General features: G+C 50.0%; 1 protein-coding gene across 3 annotated transcripts in view; it reads right to left on the reverse strand.

The window, feature by feature from the left end:
• dennd5b (DENN/MADD domain containing 5B) overlaps positions 1–15,789 on the reverse strand; it is an 81,970-nt gene that overhangs the window by 14,467 nt on the left and 51,714 nt on the right. For 2 of the 3 annotated variants that reach the window (XM_036519925.1, XM_036519924.1), the window contains exons 5-9: positions 12,689–12,876; positions 8,005–8,517; positions 6,116–6,347; positions 2,996–3,146; positions 2,156–2,246 (exon numbers count right to left, since the gene is read on the reverse strand). In XM_036519925.1, the coding sequence (XP_036375818.1) occupies positions 2,156–2,246; positions 2,996–3,146; positions 6,116–6,347; positions 8,005–8,517; positions 12,689–12,876 (1,175 nt within the window). Of the gene's footprint in view, positions 1–2,155; positions 2,250–2,995; positions 3,147–6,115; positions 6,348–8,004; positions 8,518–12,688; positions 12,877–15,789 lie in introns of all 3 variants that reach the window. The other variant, XM_036519927.1, reaches the window with a different exon arrangement.

A 15,789-nucleotide genomic window follows, 5' to 3' on the forward strand; every position in this document is an offset into this window, starting at 1 on the left:
CTATAATAAGGTGAAAAAGAAGCCTTTTAGCCCATTGATTTTCACGGCGAGCTCCTAATGCAATGATTCAATCATCTAGTCAATGCTACGTCTGTATTTCAGCTTGAATATAGTGGGTCTTTGCCATATTCCCCACACTCACCCTCCCCGATGTTTTTCTGTGCAGAGTGGTTAGTGGTTTTAATGCATGTGAATGTTTATGGTTAGCAGAGTGACGGGTCTAAATGTTGGGGGTCAGGGCTGCACGTTTTGAGCTGCAGGATTAAATGCATTTGGTGATGAGATTTTATTCCCCTCGACCTGGACGGCGAAAACGCAAGGCCCTACGTTATCGGTTTTGAAGACGAGGGCTCTTTCGGTCAGTCCTCCAGCGGCCCTGATACTAAAACTCATCTGTGCTTCTCCAGGCCTCCCGTATGCATTTTAATCTATTCCATTCGGCTGGCTCTGGCTTCTTCTTCCCGCGGCGTCGGGAGAACAGAGGCCGCGCGTTGCGAGAACGGGCGGCTGACAGAATCAAATACGCTTAACGCGGAGCTCCATCGGCTCGGTTTCAATTTCAGTGCGTCTCGGGCAATCTCTGGCGTGTGTGAATGTATTAATCTGTGTATGACGCCGGAGCCTGTTTCGCTATTCCCTCAGAATTCCGCACAGTGATTGCCTCTCAGGTTTTCCATTTTTTCTGCTCTCTTCAGAAATCAATAGTAGTTGCACTGTTGCATAGCGGAATGCATCTTCCACACCTGGGAACACGCTAGCGTTCCTGACTGTTTCAGAATAAACCCTACATTTATTTTTCTCCATCCGGGCTCAAGATTTTCATTTCACAGGGCAAAAGAAAATTTGTCATTTTCACATATAGAGAATTATAAAAATGTGGGTTCAGTAGCCGGCTGTAACCTGGAGTATAGTAACTTTCTCTGTGATGCAGGACAGTGCAGGTGAGATGGGAGCGTGGGGGGAGAGGGGCATAATTTGGGGGTGCAGGGGTCTCGGGAATCTATTTCACACTGGCAGCTCCTTTCACATACCAGGCAGCACGCCGAGATGGACTTTTTGGGCGGTCTAACAGGCGGGGGTGACGCCTTGTCCCACTCCCAGAAAACCATGGAGTTCTGTTGGACCAGACACCCCTCTACTTGCTGAGGAGCGGGCCCGGCCCCATGCCCCCAGTGCGAGAAATGGGTAATAAGACGAGGAGAAAAAGAAAGCAAAAGGAAAGAAAACGTAACATGCAAGTGAATGGACAGCACATCGGAGCGAAGAAAAAAAAAAAAAGACAACACAAAACACAAAGAATAAGAACAGAAGCAGAAACAGGAAAAGCACAGAAACTGGAGACGTGCTGCGTTCAGTGAGTGTGCTCCCCTGGCCCAGTCTGCACGGGTTAAGAGGTCAGAGGTCGTACGTGACGTAGCATGGTAACTACAGAAAAAGACCGCAAAGCTGTACATTCCCCACAGCAGTCTACTGCTAAAGAGAAGCAGCAAAATCTGATCATTCAGCAAGCATAGCTAAGCCTAAAGCATTAGTACTCCCCTGATGGAACCTTCTCATATGGATTGCTTAAGGCTGACATACATCCTGATGAGCAGAACAAAGTGGGTAAAAAAAAAACCCAAGTTGTCTGTAATGGCACAAAACAGACGGAGCAAGCATCTTCCTCCCCTGGGACCAGTTTCATTGAGATGCCATATCTAAAGCCCGAGGAACAACAGCTCAAAGTCATAGCACATATATATATATACTTATATGATCTCATTCAGTCTTGACAGAGCATTGCTATTTGCTCCTCCGTTGCTGGCTCTGTGAATGACTGGAGAATAAAGCTGAAGAGAAACTGGCCTTTCCCCCCTCTGCTCCAGTGGAGCACACAAACCTCTCAGCGCTAGCGTCAGCTACACGCAAACAAGACAAGAACAGAACAGAAAACATGCAATAAGTGAAGAACTTGACAGGGCAGACATGTAGTCTAAGAGTAAGGCTTAAACCAGGGGGTGAAATTGGGTTGGAACGGTGGAGACGGCGGGTGAGAATATCGGGAGCGATTTCGGGGCGAGGCGGTGGGTGCACATAGAGGGAGGTTAGAGGCAAGTCTGGAGGTAGGGACGGGTGGAAGGATGATGAGGAGGAGGAGGAGGAAGAGGAGCCGCACCTCTTTCAGGTCATTGTCCAGGCCCAGATGTTCGTTGTGCTGCCTGTGACGGTCCTTTCTGCGCTGGGCTGTGGCCGTGCGACTTGCCCACCTGCTGGCGTAGAGGAGACCACACAGACACTGCGTCACTCATACAGTCCACACACGCTATGAACATACATATGGAGAGATCATGCAAACCCTGCAACGCAGACATGGGCCACATGCACCACACATATACATGTATACATATCGCCATATGGGATGGCTGTATGGCACAGTGGTGAAAAAGTTGGGCTTGAGGTCAGTTTAAAACAAGGGCATTGCTGTTGTTTCTTTGAGTGAGGCCCTTAATATGAATTTCCTTCTGAAAAATATGAAGCTGTGCTTTCGTTAAATGTACACTATGTGGGCTGCCCTGGGTCAGGTTGTTGTTGGCCAAGCGTACCAATAATGTGACATATACACACAGCGGGGGTTTAAATGCTTAACAAAACACACTGGATCCACCAGGGACCTTTGCTTCCATCCAGGTGTCAGACAATCAAAAATCCCAATCAAAGAAGTGCTTTCAAAGCTCCCAGCCCATAAGCACAGTTCCTGTGCATAATGAGATGATCTGTGTGTGCCGTGACCCTTCATCAAAGGGCTTTGCTTTAGTCTGCCTGGCACGTCCTCCTCTCTGTGGACGCTGTGCTTGGTAATTGCCACCTCAACAGTGCGGTCACACACTGGGCTGTGAGCAGGTCACAGGAAAGAGCATTACCAGTCTGGTCCAGGGAGAGGGCCCTGTTCTGTTAGAGAGAGTCATTTGTTATTGGTGCGTTTTCTCAGGGGTTGAACCATGGTTCAGGTACTCACTTGTTATTGGTTGGCCCTGTGGCCAGCACGTCCGCCTGTAGCTTTGGGAAGAAGCCCTGCTCATATTTGCCCTGCCCGATCTTCATGTCCAGCAGATGGGGGTGGATGGCCGTGTGGTCGATCTTCATCAGCCTCTGCTCGATGGCCTGGGCTGGGGGTAAGGAACAAATCGAGAAGGGGGGATATGAGCGAGGCCTACATTTTGTAGTCACATGAGCTGAGCTTCAAATACGTCCTTCAAAAAGCGAACACTGTTTGCTGGGAAATCTTTTTGCTCCAGGAAAAACCTTATAAAATGTTAAGGACATCTAGAAATATGAACTATTTCATTTAACCACTGAATAACCTTTCAATGTTCAAGAAAAAGTAAACATGTCCAAGGTTGCACTAGTCAGAGCATGTTTCTTGGATTATTAAAGAGTGGCTTTGAAATTCTGCATGGGTAGCCTTTTGGTGTAAGTACGAGTGTTCAGAGAAGGAGGTTGTATATCCTTCACCCTCAGGAACATTGCTCCATAAATGGGTTGAGAAGAGCAGCTCTACCTCCCTGGCCATGGGCTAATGAAATACACTGATCTAAACATCCTGCTGCCCCCCTCCGTGATCCTGCCAGCCACTTAAACAGGGCTGCCAGCGTATGGCAGTTGCTGCCAATGCAAAGCAATCCTGTCCGGGGTGCTTGGCAGGCCTTCAAAGCCCTGCAGTCCTGCTTACACTCACACACTGTTTATTACAGCCATTTAAGGACACTCAGCCATCCTCATCTGTGTCTCAAACACAAAAACACACAAATGCAAAAACACACACACATGTGTGCGCACACACTGTGCCTAGTAATGACTACTAACACATAGCTCATTCTTCCACTTCCTCCGTGCTGCCTAACACTGCAGAGACAGTCAAAAAGCAGACATGGGAGTGGAACTACATCCGAATAACATGCAGGCTGGGTTCGCACCAGATGTTGTTGGAATAAGTGTCTATAGCTACATGAAAGAGACGGAAGATGGTCCTGCCACATCACATGCCTGGACAGACTACAGTCAACTGCATACAAAACTAATGTAGATGTTAAATTGTACTGCGTAGACCAAAACTCCACAGAGGCAGAATATATATGGCAAGGAAAATCAGATGGTGATCGGTTCTGCTGGCTGGCAGGAACAGACACGACTGGACAGGACCAGACGTGACAGATTTCGACCAGACAGCACAGCACAAGAGAGGCAGAGGGAGAAACTTGCAGAGTTGCTGTCTGTTTCCGAAATAGACGGCCTGGCTGGAAATTTCCCAAAGCCTCCTTCACAGCAGCCAACACAAATGGACTCATTTGCAGATTAGCCGCTGTGAGAGTGCAGGTTTAATATTCCTCCTGGTGCTTAAGGGCTCCGGATCGCCTCCAGCCTTCTGCAGAGTTTATTTAGAGGAATCTGATGCAGCATCTCTGCTACTCTGGGAACAGAGTGGGAGGGAAGTATTCACTGACAGGCTGAGCGCAGCTCTACTCTTTTGCTGCACGTGTTCAGCATGTTCGCCGACGGTGCAGAAATTAGGAGGTAACAGCAAGAGGACAGCAACCCCGCAGGGAAAAAGCGGAGGAGCGGCAGGGTCAATCAACAGCCAATTACAGAGCAACCTAGACACCTTTACCAGCTGCACGAAACAAGGGCTACAGTTGTTTTTGTGACACAGCTGGGCTATACAAAACTTCAGCCGCACCCTTAACAAAGCACCTGTGCATTCCCCAGACTTATATATTGAGATATATAATCATTAAGAATTTATTACAAATAGAAAACAACACGATAAACTCTCAGAAGGTGACATTATTTAATACTTGCCCCTGATAGCTCCAGGAGCTCTCAATTGTTTTTTTATTATCTTTATTAATTCTTTGCTTAGATTATATTTTGACATACTATCTGTTTATATGGCTTTATGTGGTACTTTGGGAAGGTGATTCAGTTATTCCTGCAGGATGGCCAGTCCTGTTACAGCCTGGTGACTTGGAGCGATCAGGCAGTCGTTTCTTCATTACACGCTCCATTACAACTCCAAACAGCGTGGGCACGGCCAATCAATTTCCCCCGCGTGCAACCCCTCTTCTCTCCCAGACGCCCCAGACGCCTCTGTCAATACCTCTGTTCCTTCTGCAGCCCTGGCAGAAATCAGACACCTAACAAGTGAGCGGTGGAAGCACGGTAATTGAAATGGACCCGCGGGAGCAAGCGAAGGAAGGGAGAGGGAGGCAGAGAGGCCTCACCAGGACACACAGCAGGCCTCTAACTGCCCGGTGACAAGCAGACCTTCCTGGTCAGAAAAGTGCAGCTGCATATTGAACAGTGCTCAACCGCATTAAATTCAGTTTCTATTCGCGAGGCTCCCTTTCAGCCTCCTCGCTACGCCAGAGCGGCCAATTAAAAACGCTCGTCCGGCCAGCAGCTCCTGTCTCGAGTTCGTCTCCCGGCCCTCAGGAGCAGGACTCTGTTCTGTGCCAGGCTGCTGTTCTCACGGGCAGCTGTTCCCTTCGCCGCCCAGTGAGTCACTGGGTTTGGATGGGTGCGCCATGCTGCACTGCAGCAAAGTGCTCCTGTTTCACGCTCTAGGCTCTCTCGTGCAAAGCAACAGTAAGCACTGCAGCGCATTAGCCTTCCTGCATGAATACTCCGTCAGCCGTCGAGGGGACGGGCTTTCACAGGAGCGAAACGCAGGTGAGAGATCCTGACCACGCCTGCGGTTTCCCGCCCGAGCCGCCCACACCCTTACGAGCGCGCAGGAGCGCAGCGCTATCTGGGTTATGCGCGTGCATCGGTGACGCCGCGCTGATATTTTTGGAGACCGCGCTGTGCAGAACTGGATGGTTTGTCCCATTTGCTGTGGCCATTATTTTATCAGATCTACATAATAATCAGTAAATCTGGGCAGAATCTGCTCAAAAAAATTAAGTGAGCGACCCGAAATGAAAAAGTGCCACCCATGCAACCCAGATACTTCCTCTGATCCAGGTCAGAACTGTTCGTGAATACTGTGGCGGACGGGGAGGGCTACATGCTCTGCTCTCTCTTTGACGCCCCGCACGCGATGAACCCACGTGACCCCCCGGGCTCCCTGGCGACCCACCTGCCTCCTTCAGATTGGTGCACCTCTGGTAGTGGGAGGAGCGCAGGCTGGGGGCGCGGCCGCTGTAGAGGCGGGCCTTCTCGACGCGGGCGTCGAACACGCGCAGCAGCGGCTCCTTCTCCTCCCACTGCGACATGATCTTGTTGTCGATGAAGGTGGCGAACATCTGCGTCTCGATGAAGTGCGACAGGAAGGGCAGGTAGGGCTCGGGCTGGTCCGACAGGAAGGAGGCCTGGCACGCGGGCAGGGAGGGAGAAGCGCTTAGTGCTCCATCGCCAAATTCCCCAACCCCTCACAGGCCACCGTACCACACATCCACCCAGCTGAACCACACGAACCCAAAGCAAATGGCAAACCTGCACAGACCCCCCACACGCTTCACACAAACCAAACAACACCAAACACACCAAACACACCAAACACACCAAACAACACCAAACAACACCAAACACACCAAACACAGGCAGCCGATGCTTTACTCCTTCTGACCGGGGGAATTTCTGTTACACTAATGGGAACTGTTGCATCAAGCATTGATTAAACTAGAACACTGATTATAATTTAATGTCAGTACAGAAAATTGTTTGATAAAACCTAGCCTAAAAGAAAAATCACAGACAGTCTTCAGACAGCCCAAAACAATTTACCAAGGCAGAAGCCTTTTGAAGCGTGTCCCATCTCTATACCTATATAACATAATCTCCCTCGCAATGCCCAAAACTTCGGTAATGGTATTCAGGTGAGTGAGTGGTAAAAAATATCTACTTGCATGTTTGTACTCTTGGCCTAAAGTTACAAAAACATGTTATGGCATTTCACTGTTAGCCTCATTTCCTCTGTAGGCGAGTATATCTTTTCAGGGATATCAGTGCATGAGACCTCGATTATTTATAACAAAGAGAGTGCAATTTTGACTGCAATTTATCGCCAAGAACTGAGCTCGCTTTCAAATAATAAACAGAGAGAAATAGCTTGTCTCCGGCAGCTCTGCTCTCGCCTTGGAGGGAGATCAATAGGATGGAAACGGTAGGTAAGATCCATCACGGCACTCTTGACTCGGATAACCGAGTTAAATGGAATCCCGTGGGGGTGGCATGAATAAGTTATCTGGCCTGTTAAAGAGTGCTTTTCTAAATGCAGGAAAAAGAAAAAAACAAAGATTGAATTCCAAACTCCGAATAAGGGGTTGCCAGTCATCTCAAATCGCCGTCCCTTTGATTGGGGCTGTTGTCGCGGTGTCCGGTTCAGGGGGTCAGCAGAGATGGTTAATGCCTCGTCGAGCTGTGAACGCGTGGGGTGCCCACGTGCTGAGAGCCCCATTCCAGGCGGTTGAGCCTGTGACTTATGTCCATTCGGGAATGGAGAGAGTCTCATGAGGCTCTTTAAACTGTCAGAGGCACACTGTACTGTCATATCCCCCAGCTGTGGGGGTCAAAGGGGCGCGGTAAGGGCCCCGCTGGGACACATTCTGAAGAGGAAGCTGGGCAGCTCCTGAGAGAGGCTGGGAGTTTAAATGGGCAGTATATTGCTTCCCATCCAGCTCCAGCTCGCAATGATCCCAATTATTTACTTTCTATTCTATACTGAATTCTAAATGTGAATGCTATGTGAACTGTGTGTGTGTGTGTATGTGCATGTATGTGAATGATGAAGTGTGTATGAAGTATGTATGTATGTGTGTGTGTGTGTGTGTCTGTCTCTTTGTCTCTCCATCCATCTGTATATGTATGTGTGTCTGTCTGCCTGTCCGGCCCTGTGTCTGTGTGTGTGTGCGTGTGTGTGTGTGTGTGTGTGTGTGTATGTGTGTGTGTGTCTGAGACCGTCTGTCTGTCAGTTCGTCCCTCTGTCTGTATGTGCGTTTCTGTGTGTGTGTGTGGCTGCGTACTCACCTTGTCGAAGTTGTGCATCTGCTCGCGGTTGGTGAGCCAGGACTCCAGGTCCTGGGCTCCCTGGATGACAAAGGCTTCGTAGTCGGCGAACATGGCGGTGAAGCGGCTGGCGAACACCTCCCGCAGCTGCACGTTGAGCTTGGCGTCCCTCAGCTCCTCCTCCTCCTCGGGGGTCCGCCCCGGGGCGTCGCCCCTGTGGCCCGCCCGCCCCAGCGTCTCCACCCCCTCCACCGCCACGCCCGTGCGCTTGGTCAGAGCCTGCAGCCGCTCCAGCACGGCCAGCGCCTCGCCCCCCAGGTTCCCGTTCCGCCGGTCGTCCACCAGCTCGTGCAGAGCCAGGCTTTTCAGGTGGGCGGGGCCTGGCCCAACGGGTGTGGCGCCCTCCGGGGACAGCCCGAAGCGCTGCAGCACCTCCGTCAGCTCCTGGATGAACTCCGTCTTGTTGGGGAATTGTGGGAAATCCTCCGGCAGCTCGATGCAGTGGTTATCGATGTCCACAAAGCACAGGTTGGCCTGCGGACACAGAAGCAGTTAAAATAGCCTTGTAGCGTCACTCTACTTACTCACCAAATGCCCTTGCAACAGTAGTCTGCTATCACCCCAAACTGTTGAGCTGATCTAGGGAGATATGGTAACCTTACAGTAGCTGTTCTCAGGACTGAGGTTTGAGCTGCTTTGCAGAAGTATAGAAGGGGAGTACTAGCTTCATAAATCAAAGCCAAAAAAGGACACAAGCTTAAGCAATAGAAGAGAGAGTGAACAGCAGTGTGGACAGTACACTGCCCTTATCTGTCTGAGCCAGAGCTAGGATATGTGGCTACATTTAATACCAGTAATATGGCTGAATGTAGCCAAGGGTGTTTGCTTGTGCTGGGGGAACACTGACACAGCTGTGTTTTACCTAAGTGTGGAAATGAAGTGTGAAAAGGTTTTTATGAACCCCTAGTGTGTGTGTGTACTCTACGGGCAATCACTGTTTGAGGCCCTCTGATCTTTACTGGGCTTTAACGTGTCTGCCTTCTCTGGGCTGTTGTGTCTGAATTAGTAGTTTTAACAGCGCTTAATTAGGAAGGCTATGAGGGACGAATCATTTGGTTTGATTCCGAACCCTCCCCTTAAAAACCGACATGCAAAGGATCATGGAACTTGTAGTGCCATGTGATTGAATGCAAAAGTACTATTGTACTGTTATACAAGGCCAAAGCCCTGGCTCTGACAAGTCAGCCAGGTAAGAGCATTAGTGTGTAGGCGAGTGCGTGCATCTATACGTGTGCATGAATTCATTTGTGTGAGAGACTGTGTGCATGCATGCTTGTGTTAACCGAGTCAAACTCTCAAATAACCCTGTAAATCATAAGTCTAGACCTCAGGGGAATTCTGCCAGTTGAGCACAGTAGTGGTATTAGTAGTACCCTGTGGGGTGGGATATATTGGGGGTGTATGGCAACTGACAGGGGATCAAACAAGGAATTGGCCTTGCCGTGACACCCACAATGGGATTATGGGAGACGGGCCCTCCTTCTTCTATACTGAGAGATGGTAACATAGCCCTGCCCGGGGCAAGTCTCTGCTCCTAACGCTGATACAGAACCTATGTGACTCAGGGTGACAGAGTGCTACAGTGCTTATGGACCCAGACATGACCTTCCAGGAGCCACCCCACCGTACCCTCATTCAGGATCCTCAGCCTAAATTTCTTCACTATATATCCAGCTCTATCAATGAATTATATTTTCCAGACTCACCTATGTCAGCCACTCTGCAAAAGGGTGTCTGCCAAGCCATTATAGATTATTTTTGATCTATTTTTCCATTTGGAAACAGCGTTTTAACAGTATGCTCAAAAGGCTACGCAAGATTATGGCCCTACCAGAGAGGGGCATAGAAACGATGGGGTTAGTTCGATGGCTTATTAAGCCTTACTTGTTGAGTGATTTCAGCATTACACCAGCACTTACAATTATATGCCTTGCTATTGACTAAAGACATGGTGTTCAGCCCAGGGTTCTTTGGGATGTTAAAGTGTGAATGCTTCTATGCAGTGTAAGATTAATCATACTTTAAAATTCTGGGAAGGGTCTTGTAATGGGCTTGGTGTAATTTCCTAGGATTTTTTAATGCGGCCTACTTGATTGGTATGAAATCATTCATGCTTTTAAGTGCATCTGGAAGCTCTTGTAAGTGGGCCGAATACCTCCTAATGCATCTGCCTCTCATCGACAACAAGATCTCCCTCTCTTTCTCTCATCCCCAACCCCCCATGGAAATCTCGCTGTTCATGTGCAATACGTGATGGGATGCTTCTCACCAAGATGCACCTGCTATTGTTGCAAGAAGGGGAAATCGTTCACCTTGAACGCTGCCGACAGAGCTGCAAAATGATGAATATTCAATGGAGAATTCAATTTCCACCCTTCGATGTGATTCTAGGGCTGGCTGACTGTAAGGTTGGCTTTTTTTCAGCTCTCCTCTCTTAAAGCAATTGCCTAGGGGAGCACCTATCCTTGAATGAGCAAGATGTCTGCCATTCAAACTGACAGACTGTCGGCGCGTGTCACTCAGGGTCTGGTGAGGTGTATGACATGCAAGACCAGAGAGCCCGTGCTAACAATGCATGAAGCAAGTCTGCGCACGTGCGTGTGTGTGTGTGTGTGTGAACGTGTATGTAAGGGAGAGTGTGCATGTGCATATTTGTGAGGGAGAATGTGTGTGTGTGCACGTGTTTTTGTGTGTGTGCTGAGCAGTCCAATAGCATTGCATGGTAAAAATATGCGACTGAGCTGTTGGAGCCTATCAGTAGAGCTCAAGACAGACACGGGGGGGAGTGGAGCAGACAGAGGAGGAGAAAAGAGACTATGTGCAATGTTTATCTGCTGTACAGACTAAGTATGCTAAATAATGTCTGCTCAGAGGATTGAGTATAGGCTTTAACTGGTAAAACCTTGAATGAAAACCGCCACATTCATTTTTCTGCCCTCGGAGTAAGATCCTCTAATTTTTAAATGTGCTCCATTTTTTCCAATAAAGGTTAAAAAAAAAGCTTTTTAAATAAATCAAATCTCTGTCTCCCTCTCTCTGATGTATTTTTCCCTTGGCCTCAGATGGTTTCAGGCACACATTCTCCCTGTCTCTCACACACAGAGGAGCAGTGTACTGTGTGTCTCCCAGGTTCCCGGGAGCGAGCGCACAACGTTGCTCTAAGATCTCTTTGTGTTTTGAGGGTTTGTCCTAGTTTACAGTGATGAAAGCACATCATTCCCCTCTCCCTGGAAAGCAGGGCTGAATAAACTCCTCGGGCCAGACTGACCCAAATTCATTTGAATCCAGCAAATATGAAGGGGGAGAGATCTCTGTGTCTAAGCAGCCAATCAGCTCGATTATAACGAACGGCCAGAGCAGGCTGAAGTACGGGAAAGCATTGCACAAATGTAATTGATCTCATTATGGCATGAACTTGGAGCTGATCGCTGACAGAACTGGAACGAATCCAGCAGACCTGAAGAACGGTCTTTCGCCCCGGGCTCGCAGCCAGTAAAATGAATTGCACAACATTCTTACTTTGTTAATTATTGACTTCTGTTGTGTTATTCCGATGCGCTTTGTAACCTTGTTTGCCCCCCCCCCCCCCCCCGCTCGTTCCCCCCCCCCCCCCCCCCCCCCCCGCTCGTTTCTCTAATGTTTCTTTTTCGTCTGGACTTTGCTACTTCAAAGGATTATTTTAGAAATGGAAATTTTTGGGAGGCGGTGATCTTTCGGTCTGGGAGAAAGCGGGGAGAAAGGGAGGGGCGGAAAACTAGATTTTGGGAAGAGGCAGAAGCCTCCGGGAGCCCTGGGTCTCGTGCTCGCCAGCGGTCGGGGTGATTAAAATTCAAGCGAAATGGGGGAGAGATTAACCCTGCCCCCCTCCCCTCCAAAGAAGCGTGCTGCAGTTTCTCATTTCAGCACAGAGGCTCGTTAGCGTCTTATCTCGCCCGCATACCAGCAAGCTGCTCTGACGTGCTCGGCGGCTCGAGGCGGACGCGCTCGCGCCGAAAGCCCCCCGGCCCAAAGCGCCGGATTGGCTGAACGGCGTGGCCCTATTTATTCATCTTTCTCAAAGAGCGGCGGACTCAAGCGCGCGGTAAATACGACTGTTAGCGTTCGGAGGCTGTGGATTATTGTTACCATCAACACCAGGGAGAAGCTCACGCCTGAGTGACTTCACCTGAGAGAAACGTGCAGTGCTTGCAGGCCGGGAGACTCCACATGCGGGACTCGCGCGTGCAAAGCGATGTGACTGAGGCTGAAATACGGAGGTTCGTAGTGCACAGCAAGAATCCTGAATAACATGGATCCCTATGGGTGAGAGACAGATGATGTAGCTCACCGCTGCCCAAATACCCAGCACAAGTATTGCTCTATAGCAATGTTCACACTACCATCCGCTGCTTTCCAATGCAATATTGAGACACCCCTCAGCAACACTGAGGCAAACTGCAGCAAGCAGCGAGGACACTGCAGTCAGAGAGCTGGGAAACCTTGAGATGAACTCCTTTCACGCTTTTTCACCAATCAGCATTCAGCCCTCGGCTGAAATAACATGAACCATTAACGAGGTGAGAGAGCGAGCGAGGAGAGCACGGGGGAGGGGGTGACGTGAGAGGTGGGAAGAGCAGACAGCAGACACGGGGGGCGCCGTCAGTACCTCCTGGGGCAGCTCCAGCTTGGAGCGGTCGGTCCCTTCCTTCGACTGGAGGCCCATCAGGTAGGGCACGGGCGCGTCCAGGAAGTGGTGCAGGGAGGCGGGCAGGATGGGCACGTATACGTGCTGCCACTGGAAGGGGAAGAGCAGGGTGGTGATCCCCTCGGCGACCGTCATCAACCGCTGGTAATCTGCAGGGAGGGAGAGAAAGAGAGACCGTTACCAACTGCTCAACCACTGGTAATCTGTAGGGAGGGAGAGAGAGAGACCGCTATCAACCACCTAACCGCTGGTAATCTGCAGGGAGGGAGAGAAAGAGAGACCGCTATTAACTGCTCAACCGCTGGTAATCTGTAGGGAGCGAGAGAGAGAGAGAGACCACTATCACCGGCTCAACTACTATGACTATCTGTAGGGAGGGAGAACAAAACCACTATCATTCAATGGGAAATCCATGCATAAAGAGAGTTAGACAGATAGAACAGAAAGAGACTGTAATGAACTGAAGTTATTTGACCAACAGAAAGAGAGAAAATACCACAGCTACCTGAAAGAAAGAGACAGACAGAGAAACTCGTCAGGTGCTCATAACCGAGGGGAACAGGGAGCGAAGAAGTTCCTCCCACGGCCTTCAACACCACTCCGCCCCCTGTCCATTGTGTGTGACCGTCTATGCTACAGCGCTACATTGTGACAACAGCAAGGTCACTGGCTCTGACAAACAAAGAGAGAAAAGTGCAAACATGCTTCGCCAAACACATCCCGATACACCTGTCTTAGGCACTGCGCTTTTAAGTGCGCGTACATTCCCACAGTCAATCCTTTTTCCTTGACAGAAGCTGAAGGCCAGAAAGAGGAGGCTGAAAAAACGGGGCTACAGTCCCTGTAGCCAACTCGATTCGCCGGTTTCATGAAGGCTCGAGTATTGAGTTTGGCGGGTCTGATCAAACGTTTTATCATTGCTTCGAAAGCCTGGCTGACCTTCAGCAGAAATAATGCAATGCTAGTTGGCCCACCCTCCGTCCCCTCTCTAACTCTCGAGAAAAAGGAGTCCTTGCACTTTAATTTAAAATTTCATTGCATTTTTCAAGGCCGGATGACATTCTGAACTGAAGCTGAATCGATTGCGAGATCCCAGGCAAGAAGTAAGGATTACCCTGTATAACCTCAGCACAGACGCACCAGTGTGGTTCAGCCTGTAATGATAGAGGCTCAGCTGAGGAGAGATGGGTGTACCACAACATAAAGGAAGACGTGAGGATTAGACCTGGCCGCCCATAACATGCAATGTTCATCCTTTCTGAATAACCCAATGTCAACAGAAGTTAAAACCATAGTGACAGCAGGAGGAGGACAGTTTAGGATGGGCGAGAGGAGGGGGAAAGGGTACCAACCGGGCTGTATGGCTGCAATGACGATGTCTATCGATCAGCCTAATCTCTTGATTCAGCCCTTGCGATAGCACCACACTACTGAGGAATGCCACACTGGAATCCCCCACACGCTCACAAGGAAGAAAGACATTCCTAATACACTCCAGCAGCACACACACGCAGGCTGTTTGGAGGATTAGTTTCATCAATTTGTGCTAAAAATGCGCATGAACACATTATTGTGTTGCAGTTCCCCCCAGTTCCCCATGTAATGCTCCAATTGAGAAGTCCCAACCCTGGGCCAACATGCATTTCCTCTGTGGGCGTGCTTTCAAGACTGTGTCCACCTTCCCAGGGGCCTTCACTTCAGTGTCCATGACAACCACTGGAAAGAGAAGATTAGGAGTAGAAGAATGGTGACTGTAGTGGGACCGGCTTAGCCGCTTTCACAAAGCCATGTGGTGACCGGGTCTCGGTGACGGGCGCTCGGAATGAGGTTTAACCCCCTAACCTCCTAAGAAAGGCTGATCTTTAGTGATGTAACGTTACAGGGGGAAGGGCGGCAGGGATCATGAGGCTCCGCCCAGTCCTCTCCAAATCCCACCCCCCCTTGAGAGAGGACCAATCTGCTACCCCTCAGGGCTGTCACTCTGGCTGATGGGCACGGGCTCCGAGTATATGCTGCACAGATGGGCCTTTCCTCTGACAGCAATGTACTGAGTCACCTGTGGGACTGCCACTGATTGGACACCTCCCTCTGCCCTTCACACTCTCCCAGATCACCCCTATTTTGCTCATCTCCTCTGTCACCTCTCCTGCAGTCACTCAGTCACCTCCCTCACACGGCAGCGAAACGGATGTCACCACCAGCGCTAACTGCGTCAGATCCATCGCTCTCTCTCGCAAACCAATCATGAGTGTTCAATCCGTCTGATTTGGGGAGCTCCGTAGTTTCACACACTCACACACACACAGACACAAACACACACACTTCACGTTAGTGCCTCTGTTCAAAAACAACTCACCATTCTATAAATTGTTTGTAGATGCCCTTTCCTATCTTTTCCTATCTTGTCCCCCCAGCATCCCCTTTCAGTTACACTGTTGTGTAAGAACAGTATTGCTGTATTTGAGTAGTGCCGAGTTAACACCCCCCTCCTTGTTACAGAGCCTGTGCAACATCGCCCCAGACCAAGTACACATGCAGAGAGCTGATTTATACACGCAGGCTGTCAACGCGCCTGTGGTGTCGACGCACCAGCACAATCCCCGCATAATCCGATCAATACCCATCAGAGCTGCAGAGCAGCGATCTCACCGCCGCCCGCCTCCCACCTGGACGGCATCATCGCAGCGGCTTTAGCTCAAGGACAATTAGCTTAACGGACGAGCCGATGGGGTTCACGGGAGGAGAGCGCTCTGGTCGTGTGCGCACCGCTTGCGAGGAGAACACTCCGCCGACCCCTGCGTGTTGCACCCGCGAGCGCCAGGCTGGAGCCAATTTGCATCGCGTGTCGAACGACGCGCCGTTCACTGAGGAAAACGACGGGCCTCCGACCTCCCGCATCCATCAGCGTGTAATCACGTATCGTAGCATGCTGTAAAGCGGCTTGATTCGCCTAATGTTTTATTGAGCGTTCCAGCCGTTAGCGCTACGGGGGGGCATCCCAGGTTGCACTGCACGTATCCGCTCCGGGTACTTCATTCCAAAGACCTTATTAGCATGGACGG

Source organism: Megalops cyprinoides, chromosome 25 (assembly GCF_013368585.1).
Source record: "Megalops cyprinoides isolate fMegCyp1 chromosome 25, fMegCyp1.pri, whole genome shotgun sequence".
NCBI classification, from domain to species: Eukaryota; Metazoa; Chordata; class Actinopteri; order Elopiformes; family Megalopidae; genus Megalops; species Megalops cyprinoides.